At 36.5% G+C, this 22,161-nt stretch overlaps 1 protein-coding gene across 1 annotated transcript; it reads right to left on the bottom strand.

Moving 5' to 3' along the window:
- Positions 1-874: 874 nt before the first annotated feature.
- LOC110023382 (5'-nucleotidase SurE) lies at positions 875-22,123 on the bottom strand. Its single transcript, XM_020722774.1, has 10 exons — positions 21,885-22,123; positions 21,544-21,807; positions 18,992-19,086; positions 16,360-16,427; positions 16,227-16,270; positions 9,359-9,436; positions 7,558-7,711; positions 1,854-2,030; positions 1,152-1,220; positions 875-1,059 (listed from the first exon to the last, which is right to left on the bottom strand). Exons 1-10 carry the CDS (start codon positions 22,061-22,063, stop codon positions 946-948), a joined length of 1,242 nt encoding a protein of 413 aa, XP_020578433.1. The 5' UTR covers positions 22,064-22,123; the 3' UTR covers positions 875-945.
- Between the last annotated feature and the right edge of the window lie 38 nt (positions 22,124-22,161).

Here is a 22,161-nt window from a genome sequence, read left to right as displayed (position 1 = left end):
TATCCTCCCGGTTTGGAATTGGTATTTTTATTTGCAATCTGGTTGGCTTTAATTGGAAGTGTCTGGAGTCCTTTTATGCAGGTTTGGGGAACTGGCCTATTTTTCACAGACAGGACCTAATGCCGTGCCTCTGCTTTTCTTTGGATGAGATAGACTGTGGAGTGGATTCAGGTGGAGAACTTTCCCTGTTGCTGGATCTGGTTTATCGGAGAAGTATATTGTCTGTTATGTTGCTTCAATGCTGTGGGCCTCCCTTTTTTCAGTCTACCTTGGGTTCGCTTTGCTATTTTCTGGGATTTCTGTTTTACAGAAAAAGAAATAGAGTATACATGGAGTTTTTTATTATTTTGACTTTGGAGTATATGGAGATCCTTTTTTTTGTGTGGAGTTGGCGGAACTCCTATGAGCGAGTATTGTATCTTTCTTTGTTTCTTACTAGTGGGGATCCACCTCCACACCCCCTTGTAAATCTTTTTTTTTATGATATAAAATTATCCCCGGGTTTCTTTTTATATATATATATATAGACAGTGGATGGTTATCATACCAAGAATGCATGATATGAGTTCAGTACCTGTTCAGTGCCAATCAAGATATAATAATAAAGTTTAAGAAAATTGACATGATTAAATAAACTAGAAAAACACTCATTTAGAGAAAAAAAGGGGAAAGAATAGAAAAAGTTTGATTCAAACAAAATATATAAATGGATGCACGATTAAGATGTCAGAGATAATCAATAATGACGAAGAACTAAAAAAATAAGAAAAGGGAAAAGACCAATGGTAACATGTATAGAAATTTGTGAAAATAAAAATGTACCAAAACAAAATTTAGTACAACGGATAAACATGTTATTTAAATATGGAAGATATCCTGATTAAAAAAGGGTGATACAAATCTAGAAAAGAAAATAATTGAGACAGATCAACTATACTGACTTCGCTACAGAGAAGAGGAGGATGCAGAATGATCAACCAAATGTCTCAACCAATCTTTGAAGTAAGTTACATCCTCTATTTCTGTCAGCGAGAGGGCACCGAGGGGTGTAATTGTAATCTACAAAAGAGTAAATGTGTTAATTCAGTTAATTATAGATGCATCTGAGCAAATATGTACTAAAAAAGTAAAATGTGAGAAAACAAACTAACATAGCCATTCTGGAGAGACCGGTAGTCTGTGTCCTCGTCATCTTTTTCTCCAAAGCCAATACGTGAAATCTGAGATAGTGTAGAATGAAAGAACAATTTTAATTTACATGCGTAGTAAGATGAGGGGATAGAGAAGAACCTTTGTGTTTGTAGTGTGAGATTGGAATCGAAATACATAAATCACATATTTAGAAAATGAGCTCAACCATTACAACATATGAAACTGTTGGCTATTGCAAACATTCAATATCAAATTTTTATAAAAAAAGATTTGGATGTAATTATAATGTAAAAAATGACCAAAGCTAATTCTTAATAGGATAATATCTGAAAGTAAAAAAACTTCAGACCAATCTCAAGGGCCAATTTCGTTTGGAGAATTTGAGGTGAAATGTATCTCAAACGAATGCAAAAAGCTGAATAAATAATCCACGCAAAACATTGAAGTTTCACTTAATAAAATCATAGTTGTAAAAAATTTGAAATGGAATCAAAAGGTCGCACATTTTAAATATACACAACTATTTTGATCGTTTGATTCAGGTTGTCGATGCTACAATGGCTGAATCAAATATGCCGCACGAGCCATGTTAAGAAATCAACATATGGAGTAATATCTTCAGAGATTGTTTGGTTAGCATTTTCGTACAATAGATTATTGTTGTTTGAAGAGAAAATGACTAGAGGGGAAGACAAACTTACCACTCTCTTGAACAAAAACTGATCTTGTACTGGATCTGAAACGACATCCATTTCAGTGTCCATAAAAGTTCCCTCTAGATTTGCTGTTTGATAGCTTGCAATAGCTGGTGTATTGAGGCTCGTCTGCTTCCACCCAATCCTTATCATGTAAGTACCCTGTTTTGTTATCTTGAAACCCTAATGGAGGAAACAACAATATATGAGAAATATGTTATACAGATAAGTAGAATATTCTATCTTTTATTCCCTCCAAACTAGAAATCAAATGCTTCGGCCTTATGATATTCATATATACGAACAGAAAAATGGAAGTGATTTGCATCTGAACCATATGGAGTCATTTGGGATCACTTTTATTTTTTATTTTTGTTTTCTTCATTTCATATTTTATTTTGAAATAAAACATATTTGTAATCCAAATAATATATGATGGTTTTAAATAACACTTAGGGGCTATTTGGGATCACTTTTGTTTTTTTGTTTTTCATTTTTGTTTATTTTGTTTTGTTTATATTTTTATTTAAAATAAAATATATTTGATTGAGCTAGTTGTTTTTAAAAAAACTTTAAAAAACAATTTGATTTAATTTTTAAAACAAAAAAATAAATAATATATAAAAATTTGATCCTAGCACCCACTCACTAAAACTTTTGTATCTTCTTCCCATCAATGAAATTTTTATTTTGGCGAATATATATATATTTTCATATTTCAGTTATTACATGGATAACCTTCAATTCTCTGCTTCCCTAAACATTCTTAGAACAATACTACAATATGTTTTAACTCATCGCATAAATAATATCTTCCAAAATTTTAACAAATATTTTCTTGAATGAGAGATTCCACGGCACTGATTGGTATCAACGGTTGGCCTCTACCGATTTTGTTGTCGTAGTCTTAGAATAAAATTTTGTTCTTTGAATTAAGCACTTCTAATTTTTTAATAGCATCTTCCTATTATCAGTCTCTTATTTCAACCTTATCATCTACAAAACCTGTTCCAGAAGTTCAGCGCTTTCACTAATTCGACAACATTTTGAATACGCATAGAAATCAAGGTTTGTCTCAACTGATTAATTAGCCATAAATTTATAACACTTCTCACTTGGTGTATTAATAAGGTGTACGGCATATCTTGATAATAATGTAAGTTTTGTTTTTCACATTGAATCACTGTTTTTGTTCTTTCAGTTAAATTTACAAAACCCTCTTGCATTGCCTGTGTAATAGAACTAGGGCTGTCAATTTGGCTCGTTGTTCGTGAACAGCTCGTGTTCGGCTCGTTAAGCAGCTCGCGAGCCGAACACGAACAACAGTTTGTTCGCTCGTGTTCGGCTCGAAATGGCTCGATAAAAAAAAAATATATAATTTTTTATATAACAATATATTACATATTTTATTTATATAATAATATATTATATATATTTATGTCTAAATTTAAATCATAACGTCTCATGTAGCGATGTGGTTAGTGTCTTCTTTTGTATAGATTTGATCCAGGTTCGAATCCCACACATTACATCTATTTTTCTCAATTTTAGTTTAACGAGTCAATTTCGAGCCGAACACGAGCCGAACACGAACACAAATATTTAAATCGAGTCGAACACGAACACACTGTTCAAGAGCCGATTTCGAACACGAACTATTTCGAACGAGCCGAACACGAGCCAAGCCTGAGCTCGCTCAAGCTTGGCTCGTTTACAGCCCTAAATAGAACGAGGAACATGCTCGAACTAATCCAAAGTAATATGCTACTGAGATCAGCCTTCAAACTTCTTCAAGTGTTGATCTCTCCACCAATGGTCTCTCTAACCCTCAAGTACAAATGTTATAAGAGAAATTATTCTATCAGTGGAGTATTTCATACCATTTATGATTTTAATTCTAATACTTCAATCCTCAACAACTCTGGCATCTACTCTTCCTTCAAATAGAATTGACTTTAAACATTGAAAGTACATCGCATATTTTTCTATGTCCACACTAATAAAAGTACTCGTATTTGGAATTGCATGTGTGATACGTAATAGTGCCTGTGGTACAATAGGTGTTGCAAGTGCAATAAAAGGCTGCATCATTTTCATCATTTATAATTGCATCATATTTTCTGACATTATAGTTGTAGAATCGGGTGCCAATTGTATCATATTTATTCCTTATTGTATTTTATTTCATTTTAATTTCAAAACATGTCATGTACGATTATTAGTTTATTGGTCAGCATCATAAACAACTCAAAAGCTACATCATCAAGTTCAATAGAGTCCTGATAAAACCCAACATTATTGTGGACCCTTTTGTCCCACGGACGTAAATTTCATAAACATATCACTGCCAATTTTTCCCAATAAGATCTTTTTAAGAGCCACATATTTTCATAATTTAATATTTCAATAAACATGTGATTTCATTTTAAATATGCTATATAACAGTAAATAAAAATGAGAAGCATACGTATAAGAGATATTTTCTTTTAACAATCACCAATTAAAATATTATATAATCAAAATATATTTAATTGTGAGCTTATATCAACCAAATTTTAATATGATTCTTGACTCATGAATAATAGGTTGTAAATATGTTGACGAGGCCTCCCACACCAGCTGGACCTGTTCAGCAAGGGGTATCATAAGTACGGATGGTCCTTGTCTTGGGAGCTAGGGTTGTCGCCCAAGTGAGGGGAGTCCCCCTTAGTTACCTATTACTATTTATATGTTGTTTTACCTGTTTTTGGTTTAGTTTTTGCTTGTGTTTCTATTAGGATAGTTGTCGGCGTCCCCTATTCTCCTAACTAGGGCTATATCCGAGGACAGATGGTACTCTGAATGCATCCTGCTCCTAGGTGGTAATTATCTCCCCCTCAATCATTTGTGCGTCCCACTTCTCCACCCCTCCTCATTGTCCTCCAACAGACACACCCTCCTCTCCCAGTTTTCTAGCAGCCAACTGCAAGATCCTATCTTGTTGTTGTCGTCAAATCCAACAAACACCCAACCAAATACTGCAAGTCTTCTCCACCCTACGGGCTACAGCGTCCACCTATCTGCATCCTTTCGGTGATCCTAGCGACAAACCTTCACCCCCAAATCCGCCACCCCCACCCCCACCCACCATGCCAAAACTGTCGCTAAGCATCTGATCTCCCTGCCCAACAGCTAATCTCATCCCAAACCCCCACAGCCATTATAAGCTCCTCCTAACTCTCCTGATATTACCATTAGCCCATCCAACCCTAACGCCACTTTACAACCTCATGTACTGCTACCCTCAGTGAGAAGAAGCTTGAGAAGAGTAACACACCTATTATAGTCCTAGCCAGAAAATGCTTCAGATGCCACGAAATTGGGCACATTGCCTTCAGTTGCCCGATGAGTCGAATTGTGCCTTTTATCGAGCAAGGAACTGTGGAGGAGGTTAATGATGTGGAGACATAGCCGAGGAAAAGGGTGAAGCGTATCATCTTTCATCGGATGAAGAAGAGGCGTCCGTGGTTCGACGGGTCCAACAAACCGAAGATACGAGTGATTTGCAGTGACTTCATCACATATATTATACACCTATTGCATCAAAAACGGGAAGGTATGCACTCATCATCGATGGAGGAAGCAGAAAGAATGTGGTGTCTACATATATGGTGGATAAGTTGGACCTCAAGATTTAGAGACACTCCCAGTCTTGTTCTCTGACGTGGCTAAAGAATGAGAGCAGAGTCAGCATTGACTGGAGATGCCTTGTGGGGTTTTCAATTTGGAGCCAGTTGTAGAATCAAGTGTGGTGTGACGTGGTGCCCATAAATGTATGTCAGTTGTTGTTGGGGAGATTGTGGCAATTTGACATTAGAATTAGCATGAAGGATTCAAAAACACCTACTCCTTCACCGAGGATAGAAATCACGTAGTCTAGCGGAGCCCAAGATCAACTAGTACTTGCCAACAGAGCAGCAACAGTGGGATTAGTTTTGATAATGAGGATGATAGAACAGGACATTAACTCCAGACATTGGACAATACAGAGAGCATTTCAGAATATCATGGTCGACGATTTACCACCATGGCTACCACCATTAGGAGAGGTTCAGGCTACCCGCACTTCCGATCAGGTTGAGCGATAGTGGATTACTTTAGGAGTATTCAGCAGTATAGGCGAGATGCATAGACTCGGTTCAGTTCATTAGTGTACCACCACCAGAGTGAATCGATATGGATGTATGCTCGCAAGTGGAGGAAAATCCTCAGGTGCTTTGGGAGACAGTACAGCCGACAGTGAGATCCAAATGTTAGGATTGCAGACAAAGAACCAGAAGCTTCTATGAATGAATTCAAAGCTCCCTCAATCCCAGAAGACTGATGCGGGGCTTACCCTAGGGCTGAACCGGACTATTGAACCAGTTTAGTAAGGGGTCTCATTGGGGCGGTCGATCCTTGTCTTGGGGCTTACCCAAGTGAGGCGGTCCACCCTAGTTACCTACTACTATTTATATGTTACTTTCTCTGTTTTAGGTTTTAATTTTAGCTCGTGTTTCTGTCAAGAAAGTCATCGACGTCCCCCATTCTCATATCTAGGGCTGTATTCGAGGATGTGTGGTGCTCCGTCTGTATCCTACTCCAAGGTGGTGACTATCCCCCCCTCAATCTTTTGTGCATCCTACTTCTCCACCATTGCTCGCCGTCCTCCAATCAACACACCCTCCCCTCCCCATTTTCCAACAGCCAACTGCAGGACCCCGTCATGTTGCTGCCGCCAACTCCACCAGATGCCCAGCCTAATACTGCAAGTCTTCTCCACCTTGCGGGCTACGACCACCCACAGTTCCCCTTCCTGCTTGACCACCCACAGTTCCCCTTCCTGCTTGTCTCCTGCCCTACCTACGACCCCATCCTTCCAGCGATCCTAGTTGCAAACCTCTTCTCTCCACCCACCCCCCCAACACTCCAACTGTCCCAACTGTCGCGAAGCATATGATCTCCCTGCTCCCCAGCCACTAATCTCAACCCAACCCCTTTATAACCTCCCCATACCTCTCCTGATATTACCATCAGCCCATCCAACCCTCAGGCCACCTTACAGCCTCATGTATTGCCGCACTCCTCATCCCTTTCCCTGGTTGCCAATGCAAACCAACCTGCATTTCCTTCCAACCACAGCCCACTGATTCGTTGTCACCCTATAGTGTTATTTGTGTTTTGTACTATTTTATTCTTATTTTAAAGAGTCTACATTGTAACCTTTGAATTTCAGTAATAATATTTATATTTCTATGGGTGATTTTGGTTAACTCTGGTATCATATGTACTCCACAATATGAAGATTTTAAAATACATTTCAGTCATCAATCTGCTATACATGTACGTATGCTTGCAAAAGAATGAAGAGAATTCATTCTCTATATTAGAATTTGTAAATCTTACCAATGAACGATTTTACCACTGCAAAATCGACTCTTCAAAACTTATTCTTTTTGTAAACAATAACAGAATCAATACTCCTCATACAAGCTTAATAACCTACAACCCCAACTATAAATTGATTCATTTGAAGAATACCCAAAAATCCGAATTTAAACTAAGATATTCATTTTCTTACCTACTGCACGGTGCTAACTGCCAAAATTATTTGCAATTAAAATATACTAAAGTTGTATCAGATGACTACCATAATTTATTTCATCATTCCGAGCAATGATTTAAAGATTACCTTATGATTAGTAACATCTGTTGGCACGTCTATATTCAGAAAGGATCCCTTTGGATATGTCTTATTCTTCAACTCGTTTAATACAGCGTTTATTACTGGCAAGCAAAGCTCCACAGCGAGTTTCAGATCTTGAACGTTGCTCTTACCTCCAACCCTGAAATAACAGTCAAAGAGAGCCAAAGATAATGATGGTAAACCGTAAACATTTCTGTAATCTAGCACGAAAACACACAAAAATGAAAAAATATTTGTGACCACAATGGCAATAGATTTATATTAATAAACTAAATCTACTTGAAATGCTAAAGAAATTCTTCGCAGAACAATTATAAGCAAATTAAAATTGATACATGCATTAATGCCTTAACTACGAGCAATAGTTTTTTATTCTCCAAGCCCAAGAGTTCTTATTTACATTATTACATGACCAGAAAACAACTGAGGAACATCTCAAAGTTCGCGGTCATTAAAAATGCAAAATTTGTCAAGATGAGAAATCAAAACGTTGAGCAACTATTTGATTTTTAGATGTTTTGGTATATTTTTGTTATTGTTCATTTAATAATAATTTTTACGTACACACCTAAGATGTTACACATCATGTAATGTTTGATTTGTAGATTGATCATTATTCCATCTTACTATTGCCAAGAAGATTCCTTGTAAAATTCCTTGATGATTGGGCTCTCCTTAGCAATCCGTGACCTTGATATCCAGCTTTATGCTTTATACTTTATACTCATCGAATCACACTGGGTGGCGCCTCTCGACTTCACGCTGCACTCACATCAGTTGCCACTCCCACTAGCAATTGTAGGCCGCAACTATTACACCCGTGCTATTGCTCCACCAGTTTTCCTTCTCGTTGGCACCATCTAGGTATTTTTTTGTATTTGTTTCGGATTTTTCTTCCTTTTTTTTCCTAACATTTGCATTTCTTATTATCTTCTTGACTGAAATTTTAGTTTAGGATTACTCTAAAAAGGTTAAAAATTCTGCAAGCAGAAAACGAAAAAATAAAAAGAAAAAAGAAAAAAAGACTCAATCGGAATGCCTATTTGTGTTGAAGTTGGAGTAGGAGAGACTTTTGTTGAATTCATAAATTATAATCTTGACTTAGAATACTCATTGATGTTAAAAGTGGAATGAGAGAGGCTTGTTATGACTTAGATACTAGTACGTTACTTATTATTTTATATTTTTATTAATTTAATAGTTTAATTATGAGTTTTATGCCTCGCCTCATAGATAGAACATGCCTTAATATCTAATTGCACAATTTCAAAAAATACCTAAATACCAAATTCTGTAAATTCAAACCTTATATTTTTTATGTTTTTTTCTTTATATTGCGCATGTACAAACAATGTAAACTTATTTTTTCACAATCATATTTTGAATTGGTGCTACTCCGACACTTTCTAACATAGTCTTTCAATCCCATCTTCCAATTTTTCACCAAAAATCCATTATAGCATTCTCCTTTTTGCCACATTCAACTTTATTGAGACTATTAGATACTTCTTTGTTGCCCAACTTTTTTTTTATCCCAAACTTTACTTTTTTTTTTTTTTTTTAGCAAATTCAAACCTAATAGCTTTACCAAAAAGATAACAGTGTGACTAGGAACGTGGGAAAATGCATAAAAAGTTGACAATGTGTGGTTTGAAAGCCTTAGAAAAAGATTGAAAAAAAATTAAACATAATAAAATAGTTGCCTACACTTTTCTTTCACCAAAGAATATTTAAATGAGATAATTTGCATTTCTGATTTAAAATACAAATTAAAATTAAAACTCACCAGTCGTATGATAAAGCAATGGAAGGAACACCACTCAAAAAAGCCTCACGGGCACCAGCTACAGTACCAGAGTATACACTGCAAAACAAGGGAAATGCCCAATAAATAGGTGCCAAAAGGCAATCACGTGCAAGTTATAGGTAGCATGATTTTTATTAACTTTAATCACCTGAAAGGTTTTTTTTTTTTAGGTCTTAGGGGTTGTGGGAGCAGGCGCTGGGGTGTGTTATGAAGGTAGAGCCAGTGTATATATATCTCAAATAATGTTGAACAATTCTTAACATATAGGAAAAAACAGTATGTATTGATAAACCAAGTTTTTTGTATAAAGGCAAAGCAGACATCCCACTGCAATAAAATCAGAAATATCAAAGTGGAGTCATCCCATTGTGAAACAAGATAGAAATACCAAGTCCAGATCTTAATTTGATCAAACAAAATGAAATGCCTTATTTTACATTCATTCGCCAGGTAGTTTAAGGAATAAATAGTAGGAAAGATGGAATTAAAACAACAGAGCACGTTTTCGAGGAACTGGCACTGTCCAGTATCCACTAAGGTGGAATAACAACTCGTAAAGATCTGCTAGTCTAAGGAAGGGCTAATGAAATCATATGGCTAGAGTGTTTGGCTATATGCAGGTTTATTCCCATTATATCACTTACCGAATGATACCTTGATAAACAAATGATAGATGCTAGGGCTTCAGAAATTAAAGGAAGTAGCTGATTTGCCTTGCAGTAGGACAAAATAAAAATAAATCTTAACAGAGAATGCATGCGGATAAGTTATTGAAAGATTCAAACATGGTGACATCATATCTGAAACTCTGAAGTAAAAATGTACATACAATTAAGGTTCACATTGCATGCACAAAAAACAGTTGCCTCACAATAAAATGTTTTGTAAGTCAAAGAATGCAATATCTATAAGAACCATTCAATCTTCATTAATGGCATATAAAGCCGATATTGTATATCCTATCAACTGTTGCGGGCTCCAAGATTTTACACCTAGCTTTTTAGAGAGTTTGTTCCAAAGTCAAATTTCCAGAGAGCAGATCGAATTTTAGGATTAGATACTATTTGGAGATCTCATCATCATTTTAAGATGACTTCAACATCTGGTTCTAGGTTTCCTATATGTACAAGCCCCTACTGTTAATTATCTGTCCAAGAGATAAGAGAGAATTTTCAATTAAGGAAAATCGATTGGCACCGAGTGTTTGCCTAGTCGACATCAAATTTGATTTTAAATTTAGAAAATATATTGCTTTAGCTTAGAGCAAATAGTAGAAGAAATCATGACAAGCCCAAGAAAAATCTCACAGTTCTAGCATCCCTGGTTATTGTGAGCCCTATTAAGTTTAGCCTGACAAGTTAAACGACTCAACCAAACTAAAGAATTCTTATCAACAGTCATGGGTTACGTCTTACAAGAAGATTTTATAGACTTGGTGAATATTTATCTAAAAAGATAACTTTAAATCGGCTTTAACTAATAGAGTATTTTATGTCATATCAAATGCATTCTATAGTTCATTACTCGGGGGGTTTAGACCATTAGGGGACTTGGTGACCAACTTTAGTCATGCTCATAATTTAATAGCAATATTTTGCAATGAATCACCCATTCAAAAACCCCCAATCATATTCGTATTTCTTGTGCAATTTGATGGCAAAGCCACCCAATCAATAAGTCATGCTACATCCTCCCTTACATAGAATCTTCCGGTGACCATAGAAATATATCTGATATGACACTAAAATTTTATTAGTTGGGATTAAATTTACCACCATTGATAAATTATTATGTATGATTAATGAGTATTTTTTTTTAGTTTTTTGCATTTTGCAAAAAAAAAAAAAATTAATTTGTGACTTTTCTTGAGATTATTTTATTTTTACCTTATTAATTAGTATTTTTTTAAAAAAGTCTGCTTTAGGTAAGATATTTTGTCAATGCGGCTATCATCAGAATAGATTGCATTTAAAACATTTATATTTGAAAGAAATTCATTTTGAAAGTGCGAACATGCAATATGATTGTGATAAACCCTACCCATCATAGAGGTATGATGCTTGAACTTAATTACTTTAAACCTCATCGTCTCTACCTTCTTTCTTTTAGAGAGATGGGTTCATTAATTGCATTACTTAAATTAACTTAAAATTTCATTGCAGTACAAACCCTGTCGACTCTAAGAAATTAGAAGTTGTGAATATGACTTATAAGCGTGATTGCTAATAAATATTTTTTATAAAAGGCATTAAAGACCGAATGCAATCTACAAATAATTCGCAGTCTATAATGATCTCAATTTTTTTTATTAGATCAAGAGAAAAAATTAAAACCACTCTTTATTCACAATTTGATGAAATTCATTTATATACTGGATATTGCCAAAAAATATCAGTCTTATCAACTTCAATTCTTACGAGGAAGAGGACTAAATTCGCTAACTATGATTTAAATCAGTACCTGGTAGATAGAGCAACCCACTCAAGAGCGTGCATATAATATGTTAGTTGCTTTGAGTTTTGAAAGTAAGTTGGTGAAGTTCAAAATAATTGACTTTTCAAGCCAACATAACATTTGAATACTTCATTTCTAGTTTTACAACAATCTAAAATATTAAGTTTTAAGTGTTTTACATGTTTGTTAAATCGCATGCAAATAAATTTGCATGATTTTCAATTCAATTGCATGACTTTTTGTGCACCCATATAATGCACAAGCCCCATTTTCGATGTACTTAAATAATGCATACCTATATAATACATTTGTGCGATTTTTTTTGTACTTGCACAATGTAGTTACATGATTTTCAAATCATTTTGAATGTTGTCTAATGATCCGTATGCATGACCATCAATGCACTATAATTGAGTTGGAGTTCACTCTGTAAGAGACTTGCATGAGTAACAAAGTGTTGCAATTGAGTTGAATTTACTTTGTGATAAAGGATTTATCATTAAAATGTAAATAAATATTCACTTGCGCTTCGACATTCACATTTGATTTGCTTGTGTGTAGACATTATGAATCCAATTGTGATTATTATGAGTTAGGATATTCTACTTATTTTCAAAACATCATAATTTCCTTATTATAATCCAGTAAGGAATCATTTTTTTCCGATAAATAAGAGTTTGTTAGTTCATCTTTTTTTAAGGCAAAACAAAAACTGAGTTCATCTTATTTATAGTTTGAGCAATATTCTCTGATGTTAGATTCAGGTGTTTCACATGTTTGCCAGATCACATGAGAATACATTTACTTCTCTTGCATTTGCATGATTTTCAATATATATGCATGATGTGTTTATATAGTTTTTGGAGCTTATATAATGCATTTGCACAATTTTTTGTGCACTTACACAATGCATTTGCATGATTTTTAGTTTACCTACACTTGCACGATTTTCTTTGCACTTACATGATGCATTTGTATGCTTTTCAAAGTATTTTGATAGTTGTCTCATGATACACGTGCATGACTATCAACACAATATCATTGAGTTGGAGTTTGCTTTACAGGAGACTTCCATGACTAATAAAGTCTTGCCATCGATTTGGATTTAACTCATGATGTGTGTGCATCATTTGAAAATTATCCTGATATAACTCATTGTGTGATTAATTTATAGTTAAAATGTAGATAAATGTATCATTTAGCGTTTTGACATTCATATTTTGTCCACTTGCATGTATATATTACAGATCCAATTGTGGTTATGATGAGTTGAATACTTGTCTTGAAAATGTCATAATTTTCTTCATATATGATTTATTTTAATTCAAGTAGAACCCAGGAGAAATCATTTTTCTTCTATAAATAATAATGTGTTAGTTTATATTTCCATAATCAAATTCATTGTGTTCATAGCTCTTAAGATTCTAAGAATTCAGTTTGGGCAAGGAAGCTCCACTCTTGCCCATAAACAAGTCACTAAGTCCATTGCAACTTCTCTGTAAGTGAATTTTCATTCCTCATGTACATCAATTTCACTTTCGTCCTCATTATTTTGAATGCAATTTACATCTTTCCTTCGTGCAATGAATTTGATGATATGAGCATCCTTTCTATGCAGTTTCAAGATTTTGGAGGCATCGACATCTGTTTCACGAATGGGCAACACAGTCTGTTTCACGAATGGGCAACGTTTGAGAGATTTCAAGGCATTTTAAATCCAATTTACGCGATATAGCACCTGTTGCACATCATCTTATTCATGTTCTTGCCCTTTTGCATAAGGAAAGATGTAAAATTTCATTCAAAATAATGAGGACGGTCCTGTTTGCAATAATTGAGTGTTATCATCATGGACAATGCATTTTAGTTTGATTTTGTGTGATGTTTCATCAATGATCCATATTGTTTTCAGCGTGCTAGATAGAACCGAGTGTAAGGGCCCTTTCTTGATAAGTTTGATGTCTCGAACACAATAGTGTGTTCCATTCTACAAAATAAACTATTCTAGAGAGCTTTTGATTATGATTGCAATTCCTCAAAATTCTTGTGTAATACTAATCATATTGAGCTATGGAGTCTGCATTGAAGTCAACAACCTTCTTAATTCTTACAAGAAAAACTAACATAATACAATCACATATCACACCCGCGTTATAACAGTTTAATCATCACATTCAACAAAGTAAAATCATTTCAAAATGTGAGTTGGTGAAGATGAAAAAAAAAATCTATTATCAGAGTTACTTTCTGACACGGAAGCAGATCTGAGGCGGGAGCAGGGGACGCGAAAGCGGAGAAATCCCGCAGCAGAAACTTCCGCTGCTAAACCGGCCAGCCTAGGGTAAACCCAAGCGGAGCGGCCTGAGGGCGGGAGTCTGACGGAGCGATACTGCCGTCCGCCACTCTTCTCCTTTCTTTTTTGCTTCCTCATATGGAAGCATTTTAATGGCTAATTTCAGATATTTCTTACCTCCCCACCCTTTCGTTTTGTGTGGAAGTTTCTTTTTTTATTTATTTCCTTTTATTGTTCATGTAAGGGTCTATTTATTTGTTGTTTTCATAGTTTAGGGAAAGTTTTGATGTGTATTGATTTCAAACTCCTGTGTGAAGTCTTTTTTCACTTTGTGGGTTGTATCTGAGAAGATGGTGGTGCTCCTACTGTATCCTACTCCAAGGTGGTGTATATCTTCCACCCATTTGGCTATTCAGCCCTCCTCCTTCCCCATAATCGCTGGTCACCCTGGTTCCCCTTCTCCAGACTATGCAGCATCTCCTGCATTTACATTGCTGTCCAGCACCATCCTGCCACCCCAAAACTGCCTGCATCGTTTCTAACGTAGCTTCCGACCCACCGGTCCTTGCTGCCTCCGCCCCAAGACATCAAGCCTCTGTTGTTCCTGTCATTTTTGCCCCAATTTCTTGTCATCGTTGCACTAGACAATCAACCCTCTAGCTGCTCCTGCAGTTTCTCACTCCACCTTTGCTGCAGCCACAACCTCTAGTCATCTCGATCCACCTAGCCAACTTCCAAAGCCCGTGGGGTGCACTTTCGAGGTGTTTCCTGTGTGGAGTCATTTTTTGGGTTATATCCAAAGAGGTGGTGGTGCTCCAACTGTATCCTACTCTAAGGTAGTGTGTATCTTACTCTCTTTTCGCCATCCAGCCCTCCTCGTCCTTCCCCATAGCCGTTGGTCACTCCTAACCCCCCTCCCCAGCCTTTGCCGCCCATCTCCTGCATTTACCTTGCAGTCCAACACCTTCGCGCCACACTAAACCTCCTGCATTGTTGCTAACATAGCTTTCGACCCACCAGTCCTTGTGGCCTCTGCCCCGGAACAGCAATCCTTTGTTGTTCCTGCCATTTCTGACTTATTTTTTTGTCGTCGCTGCACTGGACAGACAGCTCTCTAGTTGTTCCTGCAGTTTCTCACTCCACCTTTGTTGCCACCACAGCTGCAAGACATCCCGATCCACTTAGCCAACCTCCACCGCCCGTGAGATGCAAATTTGAGGTGTTGTTTGTGTCATTTTATGTGTTGGTGATGTTATCTTCAGCTTGTGTTGTGTTGTAATCCTATTTTTCTATTAAAAAAAGTTGTTTTGTGTGCTTCCGCTGTTTTTCCTACTATTTCCGGTATCACTTTCTAATAAGTGTAGAGCACTGCATGGCGAAAGCAAAACCAGAAAATAAGATAACTGACATGTGATATCCACAATTGTTTCCAATGTTGACGCCACTGATTAACTGTTATTTACATAATTATATGGTCATTTATTCTTAGCACAAGCAAACCCAAACATTTCAGACTCGTATTCATATCAAAATGAGCCTTACCAGGTAGTGAGATGCAATTTTGAGGTGTTGTTTGTGTGTTTTATGTATTGGTGATGTTATATTCAGTTTGTGTTGTGTTGTAATCCTATTTTTCTATTAAAAAAAGTTGTTTTGTGTGCTTCCGCTGTTTTTCCTACTATTTCCGGTATCACTTTCTAATAAGTGTAGAGCACTGCATGGCGAAAGCAAAACCAGAAAATAAGATAACTGACATGTGATATCCACAATTGTTTCCAATGTTGACGCCACTGATTAACTGTTATTTACATAATTATATGGTCATTTATTCTTAGCACAAGCAAACCCAAACATTTCAGACTCGTATTCATATCAAAATGAGCCTTACCAGGTAGTGAGATGCAATTTTGAGGTGTTGTTTGTGTGTTTTATGTATTGGTGATGTTATATTCAGTTTGTGTTGTGTTGTAATCCTATTTTTCTATTAAAAAAAGTTGTTTTGTGTGCTTCCGCTATTTTTTCTACTATTTCCGGTATCACTTTCTAATAAGTGTAGAGCACTGCATGGTGAAAGCAAAAGCAGAAAATAAGATAACTGACATGTGATATCCACAGTTGTTTCCAATGTTGACGCCACTGATTACCTGTCATTTAAATAATTATATGGTCAAATATTCCTAGCACAAGCAAACCCAAACATTTCAGACTCGTATTCATACAAAATGAGCCTTACCAGGTCAGGAACTAAACCAGAAAAAAGCGCTCCGGAGACTCCTAGAGAAGCACAATCTGAAGGTGTCCCTGTAAATTGTGGAAGAAATTAAATATCAACTTAAGTTGGGTGTTTAAGCCATAAGCAAGAGGCCTTCTTTTATATCCGATTAACAATGTTCACAGGATTAAACATGGTAAAAATGAACAAGAAAATGACTATAATATTCTATAAAATTTTTAGATATGCTCAATTAAATTTCAGATTTTTCTTGATTAGTCTCTCAAATCAAATCTTCTCTAATTTTAGCTTGCCGTCAATTTTGTCCTTTATTTGGAGAAAAATTTGTGAATGGGAGCTTTATATTAGACCATTTTTGACTTTTTAAGCTCAATCATATTAATTTGAGCTGGTATTAAGTGATGAGCTTAAACCTAAAGTAGTCAGAATGCCCTATTGAAAGCTTATCTATAGTAGTTTTCATGCAGAGAAATGGTAAAATTGACGGTGGTATTATTAGGAGATTAAAAATTAAATTAAATAGGTGAAAAAAAAAACCTGAGACCAAAATGGACACACTTACAAAAAATTAGAGACCATTTTAATCATTTACTCAAATTAAAATCTTGATAGTAAATAAAATAAAAGGATCAAGGCTCGGCCAAGGTATGCATGATTTCCCCATGGAGAGGATGATGAGGTCTAGATAAGTTCAATCATAGTGCTGCTCGTATTTAGGGAATCAAAAGAAAGGTCGTCAGTTTAAAAAGTTCAAAAATAAAGAAAAAACAAATAAATTCACATCATCAACAGAAAATAAAATTAAAAAACAAAAGTAAAAGAGAAAGAAAATAAAAAGCAAGACAAATAGTGTGTCATATGATAGAAAAACCTCACTAACAACAAAGATATCACAATTTAAAAAATTAATAAAAAGATATAACAATTTCCTCATCAAACATCTGAAAAAACTGAAAACAAAATCAGTTTCACAGATGGGCAGCACAAAGTCTCCTACTACAGACGTTGAAAATATGGGTTCATAGTGCTTATGAAAGTCTCAGTAGCTCAAGTTTGCACAATTCTTGGATACCAGCATCACCATTGTTGCAAGCATGTGAAATTGACATTTTAATACTACTTTACCATCCCTCGTCATTACTTCGATTTACTTAAATCATTGTCAAAATATGAAGGCCCGGTTCCAGCCAAAAAGGTTAAGGTTTAAGGTTGGTTGATTGCTAAAATATATTTTAGATTAGTTGGTTAATAGTGCTTAGCTTTTAGGATGGTCGCCTAAGGTGTTTAATGTGAGATTAAAAGAAAAACCTTCAAGTCCAAGTCCAACCATGCGGTGAAAATAGGCCAATTGTTATGTTTGTTTACTGCGGTCTCTCAAACAGCATATGTGCTCGGATTTATCCTCCTAAACAACCATTGCCTTGACAGCTGTAAAGTGAAGGAGCATATTCTCCCCTCAATCTATTTGGTTGTTACACTAAAGTCCAGCACTTTCCTTTTCCTCTAATATATACCATACTGTTTAAATTATCTTTGTTAATGATAAGTGATTTTATTCCTGTAGCATTGAAAACCACAATCAGAACTCAGCTGAAACACATGGATCCCGACATCTTCCATTCACTTCTTTGTAGTGAAAAGATCAATGTAGCTAGTGACACACTCAAGTTGTACACTTACCCAGATGGCCCTACAAATCTCAAGGAAGAGCTTACCGAGCTCCACCAGAGGCGGAGGATGAAACCAGGAGGTTGGCGGACCACGTGGAATAAGGTCGAAGCTCTACCAGAAATATTGTAACGTGTCAAATCTGTCACAAATTGAGTCATTCAGCAGACAATTGTTGGCACCGAGCCAACCTAAAGTACACTCCAACCTGTATTATTATACTTCTAAAATACATCAAAATTATACTTCAATAGGATCATTAAATTGTATCTATTATTAATATGTTTGCGCCTATCATAAGAAACTTATAATTTTTTCTAAATTTTTTTATAGAAAAAGATGGGAACACCAATAACATTATTAATTAATTGCCTACCACCCAAAAACTAATGTATAATTTGAAGAATAAGATGTCTAAAACACGAGCATGCTTTAAGTTGGGATTTGATATCACTTATGGCTGAGTTTGTATCTAATTCCCCCATCAATAGATCTACATACATATAACTCGATATAAAATGTTCATAAAATTTCAACAAATGAAACTTATAGATCTAATTGAACTAACTGTTGATTCCATGCCTAATTAATTTGCAAAGTTTTCACGGGAAATTGATAGTTAATTAGGACAATTATTATGTCTATTCTATGTGTGAATAATAGATATATGGAATTGCAATCAGGTGATAAGATAATGATTTTCCAAATCAAAGATCCATTCAAACCTTAGTAATCTTCCCCATAAAATAGCTTATAAAATAGCGAAGGAATATTTGCATATGTGATTCACATGTGAGGTTTCAAGTAATTCCAACAAACCAGTCAAAACAATAAAATTAGACATAATCACCCAAAAAACATGTATGGGCATGACTTGCAATTAAATATAAACCTCCAAGCAAGTTAAATTATACACACACCAATTATCCTTCAATTTTTAGTTGGAAGAATTAAGAAAAGGTACCTGAGACTGCATAGGCTGAAGCTCCTTTGATTTCAACCTTTTTTGCAGAAACAGCACGGCGCCAAGTGATGCTATGACTTACACCAGAATTATCTCTACAAATAGTTTGAAGAAGAAAATATTAAGAAGTTCCCTAAGATTGTGAGCAAATGCAGTGCTTTATTTATGGGTAACATTTCACTAAGAAAATATATGACAAATAAAAAATAGGCTGCTCTTCAAAGCAACCAAAGTAACATAGGCCCAACTTCAAAACAACCAAAGTCACTTGTACATGCCTTAAATGATTAACCTTGATAAAACGTATCCACAATCATTGTTGATCAAAGTCTCTTGTGACGTCATTGAGCCCTGCATACATCTTATGCCTAAATACCAGCCATATTTAAGTTTCATGGAACAGACAAATTAATGTATAAGAAATATCTCAACTCCCAGTCTCCTAACAATTATCTTTATCTTTTGGCAAAGCATGCTTTTCAATAAAGATAGTAAAATCTCCTATCTCAACTCCCAGTCTCGACCGAAGCTCATTGCACCAATGAAGTGGTGGTTGAGTTCCCTTCCTCGGCCCATATTGGTTTTCCTTCTTTTGTAAGTCTGGTTTGCCCCATAATCAATTTGTCCCTCCCCATAGGTTTTGAATTGGCTTCCACCCGAAAGGTTGTCGTGGTTGACTCATCAAAAGGCCTCAGTGCACTTACATGCAACCCTTGACTACGGTCTCATCTACTATAGTTCTCAGTTCGAGGCCGAAATCCTTCAAATTGATCTTCTTCAGCCTTTAATCGCATGTCACCATCTTGTTCCACGTGTTATGGCTCGCTCCACTCCTCCTGATGTCATGTGATCTCTCTCGAAGGCCAAATTTCTTTAAATTGGTCTTCTACAAGCCCAAATGGCATTCCATCCGACTGCTTTCGCTCGTTTTGAGCCTCCAGATGTTGTGGGATACCTTTTTGTGGCTATTGCTTGAGTCCGCTGCAAACCCTGTAGTTCGATCCCACGGCCCCAAAGCCACCTAAGGCAATAACATTTCACCTTGCGCTACCCATTGAGGAGTGGAGGGCTTGTGTGGAGCTCCGTGATCTTCTTCATCCTTTCTTCCAAGTCCGCGAATCGCCTCTCTATGGACGAGAACTGTCCCTCCACGGAAGAGAACGTTCCTCCATTCCCAATCTGATTTGGCTTACCTCTTCCTCTAATTTCTCCTCCAAGGCATCGACCTCTTGGCATCCATTACTTTCAAGTATGGCTCTGATACCAATTTGATAGGAACATGATGAGTTTTCATAGAAATTAGGGCATAAATAATATGTTATATTTCACCAGTACTGAAACAAAACAATACAATCATGAATATATAAAAGATAGGCCTACAATTCGAGAGGTATGCAAGTCTTTCCCAAACCCTAAATCCTAATATTCCAAACAACAATCACATACCCGAGAGATGGTTGTCAACCAGAGACAATGTTCTTCTTAGCCTATGTCTAAGACATGAGAAGAATTGGAATCCATATTACAGGTTAGCGGGACTTAGCCATGCAGCATTTCCTATGACTCTTTGGATCTTCTATCTACATTGCAAAATCCTACTGGCAATATATCTATTCCACTAGGTTTTTATTTGTTAACCTACACGTTCCACTAGTTGACGATCAGAAGCTCTAAAAAAAACACATAACCTAGCCTTAATGATATTAAGCCATATTTATACCAAACAATAACAACAATTGAGTAAATTGCCCTTTTACCCTTGTGACTAAAATAAGTCTTCAAATTATATGACGAGCTAGCCATTGAGGAAAGCGCCGTAGGTGCCGGTGTAACAGCAACCTACCTCACCCTTTCCTCTTGACTTCCCTTAGCTACATGGCAACAGCAATAACCAATCCCACATAAAAATGCTGTCAGTTTCATCACTAATCACCACAGAAAATGCTGCCTGCTTGCTTTGTCTGCTTCCCAACAACTGTGTCGCCCATCTCTTTGCATTTAGTCACACCCTTGATCCTTCCAGAATCATCAATTCCACTTGTCATGGCTCTCTTACTATTGCTCTGCATCTATTTTCTTCTTGCCGTCCCTCATAGCAGGAAAGCTCAACCCTCTCCAAGATGCTGTGAGAAGTTTGCCAATTCTAGATAACATTAAACATGAAAATGAATAGCTGAGACGGGCTGGTAGCTCGCTGTGGCTGTTGAAGAACCTACAAAATAGAGGGCATACGGAGGAGACGGGGAAGGAAAAGGGATTAATGACAAAAGCCGGAGTGGGAGATAGGATTAATGGCCGGAGAGGGAAGAGAAGGACTAACTGTTTTGTAGGAGGACAAGGAATTGTGTGGTCTGCCAGTAAATAGCGGATTTTAGGCGTTAGGGATGAATGTAAATCCACCTAAAAAACAAATGACCATTGATGATGCTCGGAGCATATCATGAACCATCACTCAAAATGTTCTAAAATCAAAATCTCCAATCGTTTAATCCCATTTCAGCGATTTTCAAAAACTAAGAGAACATAATAAAATTGAAGAAGATGCGACTCACACATCGGGGGCACAAACTAGAACGCGGTATCGATTGGCCGCTACTAGAAGCTGTGCGAGGTATTGCAAGCCCACTGCGTCGATCCCGTCGTCGTTCGTCAACAGCACCGTCGGCCGGAAAGTGGATTCGGTTGCGTCACCCGACCTTGTTTCCATCGTCGCCGGCGATCGGCGCAATCCCAGAGAACTTGTTTGGGTTCGTCCGCTTGTCGTTATTCCCTGCGAACAGTGATTCCAGGCATGGAATTTATTCGCCGAACCAGCCCTGCGGTGAGTTTAAAGAGATTACATTTTTATGCATTTACATATTGAACATCTAAATTTTCATATTTACACATTTACTTTGTGTGTGTAAATATAAAAGTTAGGGAACAGCGAGAGTGCTTTCGCCGGCGAAGGTCCTTTGGGTGGAGATCCGTCGAATTTGCCGGAAGCAACGGCCGGATTGAAGCCGGCGAGGTGGCCGGCGACAACTTTATGGGTGGCGTGCTTATGAAGGACGAGATTTGTGAAGATAACATCGATAGTTATCTTCAGCTTCAGAGAAAGTGAAGTCGGCGGGATCATGCAATAATGTAATTAGGGGAAGGTTTAGGTTGCTATTTTTTTATTGTTGTGT

Source organism: Phalaenopsis equestris, unplaced genomic scaffold (assembly GCF_001263595.1).
Source record: "Phalaenopsis equestris unplaced genomic scaffold, ASM126359v1 Scaffold000224, whole genome shotgun sequence".
NCBI lineage: Eukaryota > Viridiplantae > Streptophyta > Magnoliopsida > Asparagales > Orchidaceae > Phalaenopsis > Phalaenopsis equestris.
The sequence above is the reverse complement of the archived record's forward strand: the minus strand, read 5'-3'. Positions and strand labels throughout refer to the sequence as shown.

Excerpts from the sequence above, each read along its gene's own strand:
- LOC110023382 (XM_020722774.1), bottom strand. The coding sequence starts at position 22,063 with ATGTTATCTTCACAAATCTCGTCCTTCATAAGCACGCCACCCATAAAG. Across the intron at positions 19,087-21,543 it reads CTAGTTTGTGCCCCCGATGT|AGATAATTCTGGTGTAAGTC; the intron begins GTGAGTCGCATC and ends AACTATTTGTAG. Across the intron at positions 16,428-18,991 it reads TTCAGCCTATGCAGTCTCAG|GGACACCTTCAGATTGTGCT; the intron begins GTACCTTTTCTT and ends CACAATTTACAG.